At 36.1% G+C, this 16,800-nt stretch overlaps 1 protein-coding gene and 1 non-coding gene across 2 annotated transcripts in view; both read left to right on the top strand.

Annotated features, from left to right (window-relative positions):
- Nucleotides 1–16,800, top strand: part of CEP295 (centrosomal protein 295) — a 38,723-nt gene that overhangs the window by 18,979 nt on the left and 2,944 nt on the right. The window contains exons 15-25 of the mRNA XM_030454648.1: nt 583–739; nt 962–1,114; nt 2,522–2,746; nt 6,048–6,154; nt 7,035–7,173; nt 8,555–8,794; nt 10,110–10,264; nt 10,556–10,718; nt 12,918–13,555; nt 14,370–14,540; nt 15,623–15,740. Coding sequence (XP_030310508.1) covers nt 583–739; nt 962–1,114; nt 2,522–2,746; nt 6,048–6,154; nt 7,035–7,173; nt 8,555–8,794; nt 10,110–10,264; nt 10,556–10,718; nt 12,918–13,555; nt 14,370–14,540; nt 15,623–15,740 — 2,266 coding nt within the window. The remainder of the gene's footprint in view (nt 1–582; nt 740–961; nt 1,115–2,521; nt 2,747–6,047; nt 6,155–7,034; nt 7,174–8,554; nt 8,795–10,109; nt 10,265–10,555; nt 10,719–12,917; nt 13,556–14,369; nt 14,541–15,622; nt 15,741–16,800) is intronic.
- On the top strand, nt 6,715–6,798 carry LOC115600500. Its single transcript, XR_003989024.1, has one exon. It is a non-coding gene; the product is annotated as a small nucleolar RNA U2-19 (small nucleolar RNA).

The following is a 16,800-nucleotide window of genomic DNA, read 5'->3' as shown; positions in this document are numbered from 1 at the left end:
TTTAAATTTAATTTTTATGTGTACCTGTTAGGAAATTGCTTTTGTGGGTGCACTCCTGACTTATATTTTTGCTAGTTTCTGGGTAACAAGACAAATCCAAGTTTATTTTTGAGTTTCTCAAGTAGTTTGTGTTTTGTTGCCTTTTTTTTTTTTTTTTTTAAGTGGAAGCCTTCTTAGAAAAGCAACTGTTGCCTAAAGTCCCTGTCTTTGCTTTTTCAGTCTCCGAGCAGCTAGAATTCCTGAATCAGGAATCTGAAAAACTAAAAGCAAACTTTACAGGAACTGTATCTGTTAAAACTGCTGAGTATTTTGATCTAATCTTACAAAGACAGAAAATGTAAATTATTGTGTTTTAGCCTATTAAGGTTTGTAGAGCTACATATATGTACATATATGCCCAAAGTACATATATGCCCAAATGTTTTTGTAAGCTAAGCAAGTCTGTCCAGTATCTTGCATACTTGAATCACTTTCTCAAAGTGCTCAATATTGCCCTGCATGGGATGCACACAGAAGGAAATGCTGGTTTACTACATAAGTATAAATATAACCTTATATATAATAGCTTCCCTCCATTCTAAGGTGAGACACATCTGCAGAAATGAAGAAATGACAGATGTACAAAAGGCTGACTGGATTAATAGGACTGACTTGTTCCCAGCCTCAGAAAACCATCAACGAGACAACTGTGGCAGGAGTGAAATGATTTCACCCTGCATTGGTCCAACTGAGCAACGTGGTAAGGCTGCACAGTATTTTTTCTTATTTTTCTCATTTTGCAGCTGAGATGAAGTTCTCTTCCATCTCTGTGAGCTTTGGATTGGTTTTTTTTTTTCAATTTTATTTTTTAATTTTAATGTGTGTGTGCATATATATACACACATATGTATATACACATACATTTATATAGACATATATAAATATAGACATATTATATAGTGTGCAAACCTTTGTTTTACAGAACAGTCTATCAAAGTTCTAGGTAGAGAACAGAAATGGAGATCTTCCAAACCACCTGTTACAAAAGTCAAGTTAAGACTTGATTTGGAACAACATGAGCTCAGTGTTATACCAGAGGTAGACACTCCAAAGAGCTGCAACATTTCTTTTGCAGGTAAATATATATATATATATATGGATGTAAAAATATATAATAAATTCTGCTGTCCCTGAAAAACACAGATTGGAGGAAATTAATCTTTTCTGAGGATACTTTGAGATACTTAATTTTGAAATAATAGCACATGCTTTTTCCTTTAAGGTATAATTTATATACCAGAAAAAAAAATAGGTTACAGTTTAGAAAAGTTTATCCTATTAGTGTCTGTCTAGAAAAGTGTAACTGAAACAATTTCAGAAAATTCACTGCAATTCCATGTCTTAAATTCCCTTTTGATTCTTCTGTTAGGCAGGGTCTGTGTAATAGACAATTGTACAGTAATTGTAAAGAGAATGATCAGAGTTGATGGGCAGTGTTTAAAGGTTTGGGTTTTCAGCATACCAAGAAAGTGAGTGTGAAATAAGGTGTTAGTGTCAAGTGTCTACAGGAGTTTTTTTGATAATTTTTTTAGTTTTCAGTTACAAAATACTCTTCATAAAAATTTTGGAGAGCAAGTAAACAAAAGTTATCAGTGAGTACCTTTGTTACATTCTTCATACAATGCCTTATAAGGAATGTTAATCAAGAGGTACAACAAACTGATGTTTTGTAAATGTTTGTTTTAAAGTTCAGTGAGTGTTTTCCAAAAGCTTTGGTGTTGTGCCATTGTTTTTACAAGAGCTAAGCAGAACAATTAAATTAATTGGAGTACTTTTAGGCCTGTCAGGCTGTCATTCATCTTGAGCAAAATAATGAAATGGCTGATACGGAACGTTTTTTAATTAAAGAGAGGTAATTCATGCTAGTCAGCATCACTTTATACAGAATAATTCTTGTTAGATCAATTTGGAATCTTGATTAACAAGTTTTTTGGTGAGGGTTTTGGTTGAAGAATAGATTCTCAAAAGCACTTGGCTTAGTGTTACAAATCTTAATTTAAAGAAAAAGTGTATTCCAAAAATTTTCTGAAATATTTTTATTCTGAAAATGTATTTATTGTGAAATATTTCTGGAATTCTAGAGCGTAGGATACTCGGTTGCTGAGTAATCCTGTGTAATCCTGTTATGATCCATGGGTGTTTTATTCCTGTTTAATCACTGGTATTGGTAGGTTGTAAAAAGTTGAGGTTTTTTATTGGGTTAGAAGCCAAAAAGGGCTGCTGTGTAGGGTGTGTTGTGGAGAAAAAAAGTCTTGAAGCTGGAGCAGAGAAGTTACATTGTCCCTGAATCTGGAAAAACTACTGAAAGTTTTTGTGGATTTGCTGAGTGGAAAAATCAGTATGATTTTTTTAAAATAGTTGACTTAGTAATTACTTTTTGATGAGTGTGTAAGCTGTATAATATTTCAACCTGAATAATGCTTTAGCTGTTTTTTACAAAACAAAACCCCTGCATTTCTGTACCTATATGTTGTGAATTCAGATAAAACGGCCTCTTTTGGTGGAGAATCTTTTCCCATTTTACGCACTGGGGAATTTGCCTTTGTGAAACGTCACAGTCGTTCCCATGCTGAAGATGGCAGCTCACCTTCCAGCATAAGAAGCTATCAGGAACAAATCCTTCATGGAAGTCCAAGGCAAAGCAAACAGACAAGCAGATTGTTACAAGAGGTGCTGAGGATGACTGCTGAAAACTCATTTAGTTCAGGTGAGGAAATCCTCTTCCTCGGAGGAGTTGTGCCAGTGCTGTTCAGCACACTTTATTTTACTATATATTTGTATATTATTTTTCTTTACTAAAAAACAAACACAAAACAAACAACCTGCAATCTCTCTCTAGAGGCAGACATGCCTGAATATAAAAAGGTGTCTTAAGGACTGCATTTGGTTGGGGGAGGATAAATCCCTATGCTCAGTATTGAGTAGCTACAAGTGCTACACAAGCTGATCACCAGAGAGGACAGGTAACTGTTACAGTGATGTGGCACTAAGTGCCACCAGTAAAGCTAAGATTTGAGTTCTTGTCTCTTACCGTGCCATTGATGTATGACAAGATGATTTAGGAACTTGGGACATTCTTTCTTCTTCCCAACTCAATTTGGTTAAAATGGGCTAATGGAATGCAAATTGTTAATACAGAACTGTAGTCCTATGGATGAGACAGGTAATTTGGTGGCATAAACCTAATTTCTTTAGAAAATCAGCCTGAAAATAGTGACTGGATTTGATACATACATCTCTTTCACAGTTCTCCTTCATTACATCCCAAGAGGCTTTTCTCTCTTTGTTCATCTTCAGTGGTCTCCTTAATCAGTGTTCCAGATGTGATATTCTTCATGTATAGCTAGAGATGGGATTGCAGGCATGATTCTGTTTTGTGTAATCAAAACTATAACTGAAGATTTCAACTTAATTTTCATAACCCCAAATATTTTTCTGTCATTCTGGCAGATTGTCTTCTCCATCACCAATATAGTCAAACTAACAACAAAAAATTGTTTACACAATTATCTGTATGGTTGGATTTGGACTAATCCCTGTTCTTATATTGTCTCTGCTGAGTGGTTTGTTGTTCAGTCTTTTTTTTGTCTTTCAAATCGAACCCTAAAATAATTGCTGCTATTTTACTGCAATTTATGTTGGAGGAAAAAATGCATTCTGGAGATTACAGCCTCAATTTTTAAATAAAAGTTAAAGACAGTGTCATGACTAGGAGATAAAAATACTGAAGTTCAATGTCACAGGAAGGCTGTGATGAAAAATAACCTTGCACTATTATTTTGGAGGGAGGAGAGGAGAATAAAAATCTCTTCTTTTTAAGAATATTGATGTAATAGTCATGAGATGTGAGCATGTATTTTTTAAAAACTAATTTGGTTCATGGCATGAAATTGCTACTCTGCATTCACTGTATTAATATCACAGGAACATTATTATAATAATGAAACATTTGTAGCATAGCTCTCCACAGAATTTATATAATGTGAGTATTAAATATTTGAATCTCATCTCATATTTATCCTAAATTGCTACCTGTCACACTGGTATCCTTTAGAAAATGAAATAATGTAAGAAAAATACTTAATCCTGATGTAAAAATACCAGGAAGTGGAGAATTTTTAGTAACTTCTTCCAGCATTTTTTTTAATCAATTTATAAAATGAAAAATGTGCTTCCAGGTTCTGAATGCCTGACAGCCTTTTCTAGCTAATGCTTGTTTTTCCTTTGAGTTTTGTACTTTTTCTGCTGTGCATTTTTTCTATGGAGATACTTTAATACCAAGAGCTATGATTGCCATTTTCATGCTGATTCAGGGAATTTTCTTCAAGGCTTTGCTCATTTTCAGGATCCCCCTGGCTCCTCAATTTTGCTCCAAAGAGCAGATTTCTGCAGTGTTCTAGCCAGACCACTCAATGCTACTGCATTATCCCATCAAGGAGATAGTTGCCACCTTCTTCTACCTACTCAAACCTTAAAATTCTATTTCCTGTGAACTTGAAGATCTTTGTCACATACTTGTAGTAAAGGGATCAGAAAGGAGTGCTTTGTGCTCTTTAATTTACAATTTTATCTATATTGGAATGGTGGTGTTTAACAGACACAGCTTAGCAGGAGCCTGAGGTAATTCTTACCATTACAGTGCTACTGTGTTTGTTTACCATTCTTCCACTTCTGTTATTTGCAGATTATATTGCAAATGTCTCTGTTCAGTTTCCAATCAAAATGCTAAAAATGATCAGGATCAAGCCTGCTTGAAGTTTCTGGAGAATTGGAGTGTTGGATGAGGGTGGGAAAAGCCATTTGGGAATTTCTTTACCCTTTATGTTTAGATCAGTCAGCATTTATGTAGTAATGTGATAAACAAATTATGAGTAGGTTAACTTCTCCTTTAATCAAAATAAATATATTTTTGATGCATTTAATTGCATGTCTTGTATTTTCTCCTAGACAAGTACTGGTGATAGTGGCTATAGGAAACCTTAGATTATGGTGTTTTTTTCCCCTCCTTGACATGAGTTTCAAAATGTTTCATACTGATTTAGATAAATACCACATCATACAGATACTTCACTGGTGTTGTCTCACAGAAGAAACCTCTCCTCCCCCTTTTTTGAGTTGTAGGAAAAAATGAAAAAACTGAACTCCACCTTTTAGAAAGAAACTTGAGTTTCAGTTTATATAAGGTACAAAGTAGTGCTAGGATTCACAAAAAGTTACAAGACCTTACCTATAAAGCCTTAGAAGTGCTGAGGATTTGAAACGTTTCTTTCTAGCAGCCCTTGAAGAACTGAGAGAAAAAAACCCTTAACATCTACTGTTTAATTTCAGTTTGGTGTCTAGCACTTATTTCCAGTACTAATTTTCAAGAAAGAAGAATACTTATTTAGAGTTGTTTGTTGGCAGTTAATTAACAACCTTAAAAGATCTATCAAACCTGGAAGTTGCCTGTCAGCACTGAATACAGAAATTACATTTTTCTCATGCTGCTCTGGTACCTCTTTAGCACAGATAATGATCTTATTTTTATGTATAAGCATTATGGCAAAGGTTCTGTGTTAGTTGTTATGCTATAGCTAAGTAATTCAGTATTTCTTTTTTCTCTGATCTACTTAGAATGTCTGCTTTTCCTTGTAATTATTGTGATGGTAAAGGATAAAATTTTCCCCCCACAATTAAATGGCTTAACAGTAAAACTAGCAAAGCCATGTCTCATTCTGTATGAATTTCTAGCTCTTCCTCCATGCTCAGCAGAGGATAATCATGCTAGCTGGAAATTTCAGGAAGGCTCTTCAAGGAAAACCACTGGTTGCCAATTAAATTGGAGATACAGTGGAGCAGAAAATTGGTTGTAGGTGAGAAGAGGGAGCTAAGGATATAGAAGTCGGTGTCTGGCAGGGAGAACAGCAGCAGTAGAGTATTACTGCCATCTGGTGTTTAAAAAAAGTTGCTAACTTTGAATACAAAAGTTGCTTTCTCTTCCTTAATGCTTCTGTTGTGTTTGTGTTCAGCCCAGTCCCAGAATTCTCAAGCACCTCAAGACTCACCAGTTCTTTCCACTGAAGTTGGAGAGGGCATTACAACACATGCTGGACCATCATTCAGATGTGATAATATGGTTAGTCATGTAAAAATAACTGTATAACAGTCTTTTATTTTGTGATTAAATCTTTCTATTTCATATTGGAGGACTAAGATTGGGTTCAGTGTTCTAGATACAGCTGTATAACAAGCACCAAACAGAGAATCACTGCAGTGAATCTCCTGGCTGTGTTCCTGTTCATACAGTGCAGGATCTTGTCCTCTTTGCTGCCAGTGTGCATCATGGGCTTACACTCAGCTCTCTGTCTGCCAAGAGAGGGTCCTTTTCACAGGGATGATCCCCAGGCAGGCCCCAGCTTGGGGTCTGGACTGAGGCATAAGGTTCTTTCTAGACTTTGCCTTTGCTCTTGGTGAGTTGAGTAACATTCCTGTAGGGCCAGCCTCACAAGGTCCTCTAGACATAAGCACTGCCATTTATATATTTTAGGATATTTTAGAATATATTTTGTTTAATTTTTCAGAAATAAGTCAGCCTTCTGTATGCAAATAGGTTAGTATTACAAGAACTTGTAAAACTCCTGAGTTTATGTTGTATTGCTTCTATGTTCCTCTGAGATCTACAATTCTACTGAAGTGGGTCTGTGATGAGAAATAGCCAAATCTGACCACCAGAAGATAAAATAATCTTCCAGGTGTCATGATTTGTATTCAGTTCTGAGAGGCTTTGTAAGAGTGTGTGTGTCTGTGTGTGTGTGCTGAGGGGAGGGGGGGCTGGGGAGTGAATGTCTGAGTGTTGGGTGTGTTTTGTACTGAGCAGTGATGAATTTGTGTTTGCCTGACTGTGCCAAACATGAAGGCTTCTACACTTGAACTGAGCTCAGAATAAGATGTGTGGTTTTCAAGCTTTAATTATAAATATCTGAATATATGGTAATAAGTATGATACCTCATCCTAGGAAGTACTTTCTAAAGGAGAATCCACAAACTCAGGTTCAGAGGCTTTTGTGGAAGGAATACCCTGTGACATATCTTCAACAATTTCCACTGGAAGTTTTTTGACTACTGAAACACTGGATGCAAGCCCTGTTGGTACTGGTAAGCTTTTGGGTTTTGTTGATGCTCTTGTAAAATGAAAATTGAATTATCTTTATTTTATAGTAGAACGGGACTAACTCACTTGACTTACATTCTTCTGAAATAAGCTCATGGGGAACTTACGAATGGTTTATGTCTTAGAGTTGAGTATTGGTAGACTACATGATTGTTTAACTTTCATAATTTAATAACACATCAGCTTTGGCAAAGTATACTTTGAGTTTCATTAAGCAACAGTAACACTGATAACTTTTGAGTGGCAAAATTTACCAAAAAAAATTCATCCTTACATGGTACACTGATAAAAACTTTCTAGTCAGTGTATACCATAGATTGCTACAGAGGTACAACTGTCTTGCTGTTAAAAGAATTATCTTAACTCTGATTGTCACCATAGTAGTTCTTAACTTCTGTGTGAAAATATAATTTGAATGTTGTATTGACTTTCAGTAGTTATCTGGGAAATGTGTTCCTATGCTTTTTTGCTTGTAGTCAGCCTCTTGATCTTAAATTAGCCTTCTTTTAAAACTGAAAGAAATTCCTTCATAATAAATATGGCATTGCTCCTCTGTGTACTGTCATGTACTGCATGAGAGTTATTCAGTGTTTGTAAATCACTTTTTGAGTTTCTGAGCTACTGAAATCTTAGGCTGTGTTTTAACCCAGATATTCTAAAGTGGTTAGTGTTATTCTGAATGATAAAGGTTATAAATCATGTGACAAATTGTGTTTTATTGATGTAAGAAAGCTAAAGCACATTCTAGGATCAGATGGTTGTAGCTTTGCATTTGTTTTTTAGTTGTTTTGGTTGCTCACTACATGAGTAAATTTTTCAGGTCTGGTTGTGTAGGCTCAATGCTTAATATTGACCTTTTCTGATAGCTTTGTGCAATTCTTCTGTAAGCATGATGACAAAGAGGAGTTAGTGCACTAATAATATGATTTTTGTTTCTTTGATTCCCTCAGATTCCCTGTGTTGGTGTTAAACAATTTCTGTTTAAACATGAGTGTAACTACTGCCCAATGTCATAAAGATATTTGAGATCATTTAAAAGATTGACAGATTTATGTAATAGGAAGTAAAAATATGTTAGCTGGTATAAAATAGCAGTATTAATTCTTCTCTATTATTATTGTTTCAGAATTTCAAAAGTCTATATACTCTTAAAAGTGCTAAGCTGTACTAACAGCTACTAAGTATTAGGCATCAACTTGAATTTGCTGAAATTGGTGCTGAGGTTTGTGGGAGCATTGACAGGAGACAAAGAAACAAAACCTCAGAGCTTTTTAGAATGTATCAGAATATTAAGGAAGGTCTTTTCAGATGACTTCATGTAAGTAGTTATATGCAAAACTGAACATTTAGATTTTACTATTTCAGGACTGTCTTCTGATAGTACAGATGATCAAATATTGGGAGAAACAGCAAGCCACCCCTGGAACTCCTTGCTGCCTTTTACCTTGCAGCAAAGGCAAGAGAATTTATCTGTAGCATCTGGAAGTCAGTTGCCTGAACAAGAGAGATACAGGAAGAGAGATAAAGGAAGTGAGATACAGCAGATCTTGGGGAAATACGCCAGAGATTTGAACTCCTACTCAGAGGATAATACACCTTTCCAAGGTATTTGACATTTAAAAGCATTTTTGTGCTGTGCTCTCATGATACAGAATGAGGAGTTAATTCTGTGTTTTGTGTAACTTTGTATTATTTATATTCAGCTTAGCTTTTAAAGTCAGTAAGGACTCTTCATGTGAGAACTTTGTTTTGATGTTCTTCATGCTTTGGGTTAAGTTCTAGGATTCTATGTGCATATCCACATAGGTTAGTGCAAAAGAATAAAAAGATAGTCTGGTCAGCTATCCATCTGATCACAGTTCTACTGCTGCCATGGCTAGGCTGTCTGTTATCCACACCAATTTTATTACTTGTTTATGTACAACTTTAATGTAGGGTCACATTGTTGATGAAGGACTGATTAACAACCTGGTGGGAGTTCTGTGCTTTCTGGAGAACAGAAAATAACATCTTTATTAGCTATCCAAAATACAAACATCTTTATTAGCTATCACGAAGGTAATGCTAGTATTTTAATTTGAATTGCTTCTTCCTGGAATGTTTGAGAACCTAGAATCAGAGTTATAGATTAATCTAGACCTTGGAAGGATTTGTAATTATCTGGTTCAAATTCTCCTTCCTGCTCAAAGCAGAGCCAACTTAGACCAGCTTTGCTAAAGGCCCTGTCCAGGCAGGTTCTAAATATCTCCAAGGTCAGAGATCCCAACCCTCAGGGCAACTTTCTAAAAATTTACAACCTTTACTCTCTTATTTTTTTTTATTTTATCCGTGAAGATTTCCCCTGTCCAATCTTGTGTCCATTCTCTTTTCTTTCACTGAGCACATTTTAGAAGGCTAACTGCATCTTCTCTATACTGCCTCTAAACTGCAGACATTTCTGTGGCCCTCCCCACACACCCACCCAAGCCTTCTCTAAAGATTGAACAAACTCAGTTTTTAGCTTCTCCCTGAACATCATGTGCTTCATCCTTCCTTTACTCATCCCTGTGGCTCCTCACTGGCCTTGCTGTGCTCTGTTTTGTACTGGGACACACACACTGCTTCTGATGCAGTCTCAAAAGTGCTGAACAAAGAGCTTGTGGACTTTTCATTAAAAAAAAAAGCTTCAATGGAGCTCTATTCTTGTTGCTTTTTATACCTCCATTGGTTAAGATTGAAAGAATTGGATGCTGTAAAGATTTCTTTTTTCACTTTTTGTGTTTTTTATTGCAAGCTAGTATTTGTATGAATTCTAGTATTAGTATTGAACTCCATATGCTTTTACTGCATCTGGAAGCATGGCATGATACATCCATTGTTTTGGGGTTTTTTGGGGGGGGAGAGTGGTTTTGTTTGTATTTAAAATGACCTCTCTTCTTAGTTCTAGCAGCTGAACTTGATTTTCCTGAAGTGGAGAGACCTTTTTTGAACTCCTGTCACCAGCTCTTTCAGCCTTTGGAACCCACTCTTGACTCTGATACTTCATCATCCTGTTCTCAACACAGAATCTCTCAAGATAGCAGAGAATTTAGCAAGGTACAGCAGGAACACTGATAGAAGAATTGCTTTGGCTTAAGACTTCTGTAAGATTTAAATGTAGGAAATACTTTGGCTTAAGATTTGTATAGCATTTAAATGTATAATCCTTACATTTTCTTATATTTAGAAGAAGCACAACAGTTTTTTATATATGTAAAGCTGGAAGCATTTTTGCTGGTTGAAGCAGAAATGTGATCCAAAAATCAAATATGACCTTTAACTTTTTATCATTCATGTTTCTGAGAAAATTAATGATAAATTGGGATTTATTTATTTTTATTTTTCTAGACTTCAAAATTTTCATCAAAAAGTCAAGACAGGTCGAAGTTTCTAGAAGTGGGGAACTCCAGTTTGAATACAGAAAGAAGCAGTCTGCCTTCTGGTCTTGAAACAAATGGGCCAAACAACATTAGTTCAGAAGAGCAGTCTGTTAATGACAATGATACTCCAGGTGTGTATGGTGTAGCCAGATCAATGCTTTCAAAATCAACCTACTGGCAGTTTGTAAATGCCAACCCCTAAGATGGGGGTTGCTGTGTTGCATCTCTTCACCTCTCTATTAGCCCTACTTTGATATGTCTTCACTCTGCTGCTGCTCTCACACCCTGTCATCTCCACCACCTTTAATGGGCAGAACTCCTAAATTTTGTAAAGTTGCTTCCTTGGCAGTTTCTACTTTAATACAAGAACAGACCTGCCATACAGGATCTAAAGTTACTCAGTACTTGTGCAGTAATTATGATGATAATCAAGAAATAATCAACACTGACTGAAACTGTCAGTTGAATCTTTCAAATATTTTTCAATGCATTTATAGAATTTTTTAAGTTTGAGGAAATTAAGGAGTATCCAGAAATTGATTTACATTTTTTTGAGGTATATGTTAGAATCTCTCTGAGCTTACTCATTTGTCTCTTACACATTGTGTCCTTCAAGAAACCACTGAATTTTCCTTTTCTGCTTCTAAGTCACACCAACAGTCATGTACTGCATGCTGTGATATTTGGTCTGATTATGGAATTGTTTTATCTGTCTACAAAATAAAAGGCATGAGGGAACAGAGAGAAAGGAATGAACCTGTAGGTGAAAACAAAGTAATTCATTTAACAGATTAAGTGTTTGCTTCTACAGCAGTGTCAACTGCAGCTCGTAGCAGGAAAAGTATTTTTTAATATTAATATCAAATTAACTTGATATGCAGCTAGTAATAATCTATTTCCCAAAATCTTATTTATCTAGGATCAGGTGCTTCAGTATCTTAAGGTGCTCCAACAGAAAACTGAACAGTAACAGAAATAGCACAGTATTTTAAGTACTAGATGTATTTATAAGGTAAATGTTCTGGGTTAGTTATCTTTTTGGAAACACACACTACTCATATTTAAAGATACAAGCAATTACTCTGTGTCTATTACACTTCCCTTTTTCTTCAGCTGGCAAATGCTGGTAGAAAAAAAAAAATAAGCTTTCTGTGGAATTTATTAAATTTTTATTACACTTTGAGATGATTCATAGTCATAGCAAATAGGATTTAGGTTTTCCCTTTGTTCTTTAACTGCAACTGTAGTATGTCCCCACCTCTGAAGAGTTTTTTTATAATCCCAAACCTATTTTTTATGCTTTATAAGGGGGGAAATTAACAAAAGCAACAGGTTAAGCATCTGAAAACTACTCTGTCATTTCAAGGTAGGTTTATGTAAATCTGTCATCTGGAAAATTTTCCATTGATGTTGCAGTGTAATTCTTCACATTCATTAACAGCTATTTATCAGAAGACAATATTCTTTATACATGTAAAACTGGATATTTTTAAGTGTCAAAAAAAATGCAAAAAGTTCTTTAAAGGAAACCATTAAATAATTACTTGGTATATTCCTGTGCATATAAAAAGTGTATTGATAGTATAATGGTGTGGTCTCTGTAACCCAGCTTATCAGACATAATTAAAAAGACATAGTTAAATAGTACAAATTTTTTAAGAACAGAGCACCCTGGTGTGTGTTTGGCAGATGCTGTACTTCTGAAATGCCTCCTTATATAAAATGTTGATACCCATTTCAGCCTTTTTCCCAGCCTCTTCTGGAAAACAAATAATATCTTAGTTTGTGTGTGTAGAGCCTAACAGAAAGATAATTTAGGGTGCAATAGTGTAACTTATAGAAACAGCAGTTATTCCAATTTGGATGTTTTCATCTACTCTGAAGAGTTTCTGCCCATGTTTTGGTGTTTTGGATCGTCATCTTCCTGCTTTAGAGACTTTGAAGGCCCAAAGCTCTTCCATTTAGAGAATAAAAATTGTAAAATCCATTGATTTTTTTTTTTTTTTCAATGCAGTTAGAGAGCACCACCACAAACTCTGTCTGTAAGCATATTATAAGAAACAAGAAGTGTTTTTTCTTGGGAAAGTTTGTGCACTGTGAAGAAATAATTTTATGTATAATAATTATTTTAATAATAATATGTATAATAATTATTTTATAATTTGTTATAAAACTTAAGCAGCCTTTTTTTAGACAAAATGTTTCTTCCTGTTTGCAAATCTTATTATTATCCATTACCGAAAAGTCTCATTATGAAGGTGCTTTAGATAAAGTTGAAATTCTGTTGTGTTAGCTGTTAGAATTTTGACTGTTCATAATTTTTGAAACAGAATCTGAAGAATCTTTTCACTCACTGCAATTAGAATCCACTCTGAGCGATCACTGTCAGAATGCTGATCAGCCACTGGAGCTTCACACCATGTTAGAGGGGGCTTTTCAACAAACCCCTGGAATTAAAAAATGGGGGATTGAGAACTCTATTTCACCTGTCAGAGAATATGAAGAACTGGCAAGAAATATGGAATGTGTAAATCTCCAGCACTCAATCGAAGATTTGCGACATGAAAGTCTGAATTCACTGGAAGAGCAAAAATCATTTTATCAGCTAAATACCACACCAGTTACAGTGGATGAAACTTTCCCTCAACACTTAACACAAGAGACTGTGTCTTCTGAAAAATTAGGTGTAGAGCCATTTGATAAGAAGTATGTGAAGTTTCCTGAAAAACTTCATTTATGTGAAGTAAACAAAGCTATGGAAGTGGATTCTCAGTGCAACACAAATATTAAGGAGTCAGATCAAGGTTTTCCAGAAGTAAAAAAATCTTTGAGGTGTCCCAGAGAAACCAACTTGTCAAACCCAGACATCCATTTACAGGCTGTCATACAAGAGAATGGTTCTCTCCTGGAAAAACATGATAAACATTCTAACTCTGGGTCCAGAAAGTTATGTCGTATTCCAGTCTGGGTAAGTAAAATGAATTTCACAGAAGCATTTATTTGCACAGGCTTTTGTGTTGGTTTGGTTTTGGTTGGTTTGTGGGTGCTTTGGTGTTAGGGGTTTTTTTGTTTTTTTGTTTGTTTTTGCACTGAGTTATCTTAGACATTTAATATGTGAAATCAACATTTGCCAAGATTTTAGAATTCTAGTTTGACTTGCATGTTTTCTGGACTTCTGCCCCACTACTTATTTCAGATCAAAGCACTGAAATAATGAGCAGTAAGTAGCTAAAAGGAGCTGGTGTTCCCATGATTGTTGGGAGGAGCTTTAGTGTCCCTCTTGCATCTCCCTACTCTTAGCATTGGTTGGTAGAGCATGTGTGTGGTTCTGCATTACATGACCCAATCACTTGGCTGAGCAGCCCCTCTCTCCATTTAGAAGCCTGAAGGAGGTAAACAATCAAAGCATAAGCAAACGTAGGGAAATAGCTTGATGTGGCTTTAAAAAAAAAAAGTTTACCCTAGAATTAAGTACTGTGAACTTGAGGTGGGTGGAGGGGAGGTGGGATTTTTTTGTTGGGATGTGTTGGGCTATTGGTTTGGATTTTTTAACACTGGTATATAAAATATTTTGCATTTAATTTGAATTTTGGGGTTTGCATTCATCAAAACCTCTGCAAAGTGCTCTTTCTGTATTTCACTCATTGCTTGAGGGCAGATTTTCTTTCTTGTGCAAGTTGAATGAGCCTCTTCTTTCTGACAAGCTGTTGGTATTGCTGAAAATAGTGCTTTTATTTTTTTTCTTGTCTTTTTTACACTGTCTTGAATAATTTATTTTCCAGGAGACTGAGTCAGGGCATGGTATTATGGAAGAACCTGAACTCACTCTGATAAGCTCAAATGACATCAGTATTGCAGAATCAGACATTGAACATAACCAAGAGAAAATTAAAGAGGATAAAATCAATAACTCAACATGTGTGGATCAGTCTGAATTTAATACTTTTCCTAAGGTGAGTCTATTTTCTAATGTAATTTTGATTTTAGCTTAGTCTTAATCACAACAAGGAAAGGCCCCACTGTAGCAGTTAATCCACTGCAAAATGAGACAAAGTTAGGGTTATCTGAACTTAGAACTTGGATTCATCTTGGCTTGATGTTATGTTTTCCAGACAGATATTATAGATCTTAAAATTGAGCTATTCCTTGGAGTCACTACCTTATCATAGAGTTTGGGAAGAATTTTTGCTGAGAAACAACCATCTTGCTTGGTGTTTGCAAGACTAAATTTAATCCCACTAGTTGGAGACTTGAATGAGAGGAGGGAGAGGGACAAAACAAAAGCTACAAACTAAACAGGATAAAAAGGAAAAATCCCTTATTTGGTGAAGAGAGCAGCTGCACCAGACATCACAGCAGTTTGAGATTAAGGAGAAAATACAACCAGTTTGTCATGCTGCCATGCATTGCTGCCTGTGGTCTGCTCCTCTCTGCTGATGGGAATCAAAGGCCATAAATTGTAGCAGGACTGGTTTGTAGTGAGGGAATAGTTTGGGTGCAGAAGCAGTAACAGAACCAAGAATGGGTGTCTGTTAGGTGGACAGATGAGATTAAAGTGTTGCAGTTGCAGGAGGCACTTAGAGAAGATCCTGAGAGTGCCTGAGGATGGGTCTTTATCAAGCTGTTGCCATGGGGGAAGGGTGGATGTTAGCAGGTGGAGGCTGTACTTCTCCAGCTGAAAATGGGGGCAGGAAACCCAGCAGTAGTGAGTGACTGGTAGGGAGAACGAGAGAGAACAGGAGGAAGGAAAACCACACTGCTGGCATGACATTCTGTAGTCCTGTATTGACAGCTGAAATCTGGTGGACAAAGGGTCTTTAATGGATTTTTTATTAATGGTTTTAGAAAGTAGTTTTTTAATACTTTTAATACTTACTACCAAGATCCATTTTTGATGTTTTCACATCTGCTATAAAGGTGAAAGAGTATGTCTTGTATATGCATCAGGTCTATGCTAGTGGTACAGTACTACCACTTCACTCAAAATTGTGGTATATTTTAAGCATTTCCAATCACTTGATTCCTTTTGAAACAGGTGAGAGAGTTTTTACCACTAGCTCCAGATGTAGATAATTCAGTGTTTGTAAGGCCTGATGGTTCATCCAAAGCCCTGAATCCCAATGACAGTCACTTTCCATCACATCAGACTGCAGGTAATTATCAGTAACTTCAATATACTCAAGCTGAGATAGAGGAAGTCTTTATAGTACTAAAATAATAAAATGCACCTCTCCTTTGGAAAACATAGAGCTTCTTTTACTTCAGCAAATGTATCTTGCTGTTCAGGTTTGGTTTGCAGAACATTTGACCCATGCTCAGTATGTGTCAAGTAGTGACTTGCCTCTTCCTATGCCAGGCCATCTTTCATGGATGTTTGTAATATCCACAGTGCCCTGGGTTTTGTGTTGTAGCTTACTTTATTTTGAAAAGGACTGTGGTGTCTGTCATAGTTTATGCACCTCCACTTGCTTTTTATTTCCTGCTGGTTTCCCAGCCAAAGAATGTCATCTTTTTCTATTCTGATGAGAGTGTGGAGCATCAGTAAAATACTGAAATACTTTTTTTGTCCAAGATGAGCAGCAGTAACCTGAAAGACAGATATTAACCATGTTAGGGACTTATTAGGTCTTTGATACGTTTGAGGCATTAAGATGCTTTTGATACAGTATTTGTCATGCAAGACCTGCTTACAGTTATTAGATTCCATAGGTCTGAACTGATGCTTGTTTTGCAAGATTATTCATCATTCACAGTGTCATTCTCCTAAGTGCAATTTGAAAAAGTAGTCAAGCTCAGCACTTCAGGAGAAATACTTTGAAATGCATGACTTAATAGAGGCTATATTATTCATTGCTAAAAGTGAAAAATCACAAAATTATGAGTTAGAAGGGACCTCTAGAGATCATCCAGTCCCACTCTCCCACTAAAGCAGGATCCCCTAGTGCACATTACCCAGGACTGCATCCAGGTAGTTTTTTAATAACTCTAGAGAAGGGGACTCCACAACCTCTCTGAGCAGCCTGTTCAGTGCCTTGTCACCCCCCCAGTAAAGTTTTTTCCTGTTTAAATGGAACTTCCTATGTTCCAGTTTATGCCCACTGCCCCTCATCCTGTCTCTGAGAAGAGTCCAGCTCCATCCTCCTTGCACCTACTCTTTAAATAATTAATAAGGTCTCCCCTTGGCCTTGTCTTCTGCAGGCGAGAGAATCCCAG

Source organism: Calypte anna, chromosome 1 (assembly GCF_003957555.1).
Source record: "Calypte anna isolate BGI_N300 chromosome 1, bCalAnn1_v1.p, whole genome shotgun sequence".
NCBI classification, from domain to species: Eukaryota; Metazoa; Chordata; class Aves; order Apodiformes; family Trochilidae; genus Calypte; species Calypte anna.
Note: the sequence above shows the minus strand (reverse complement) of the source record. Positions and strands in the feature narration are given on the sequence as shown.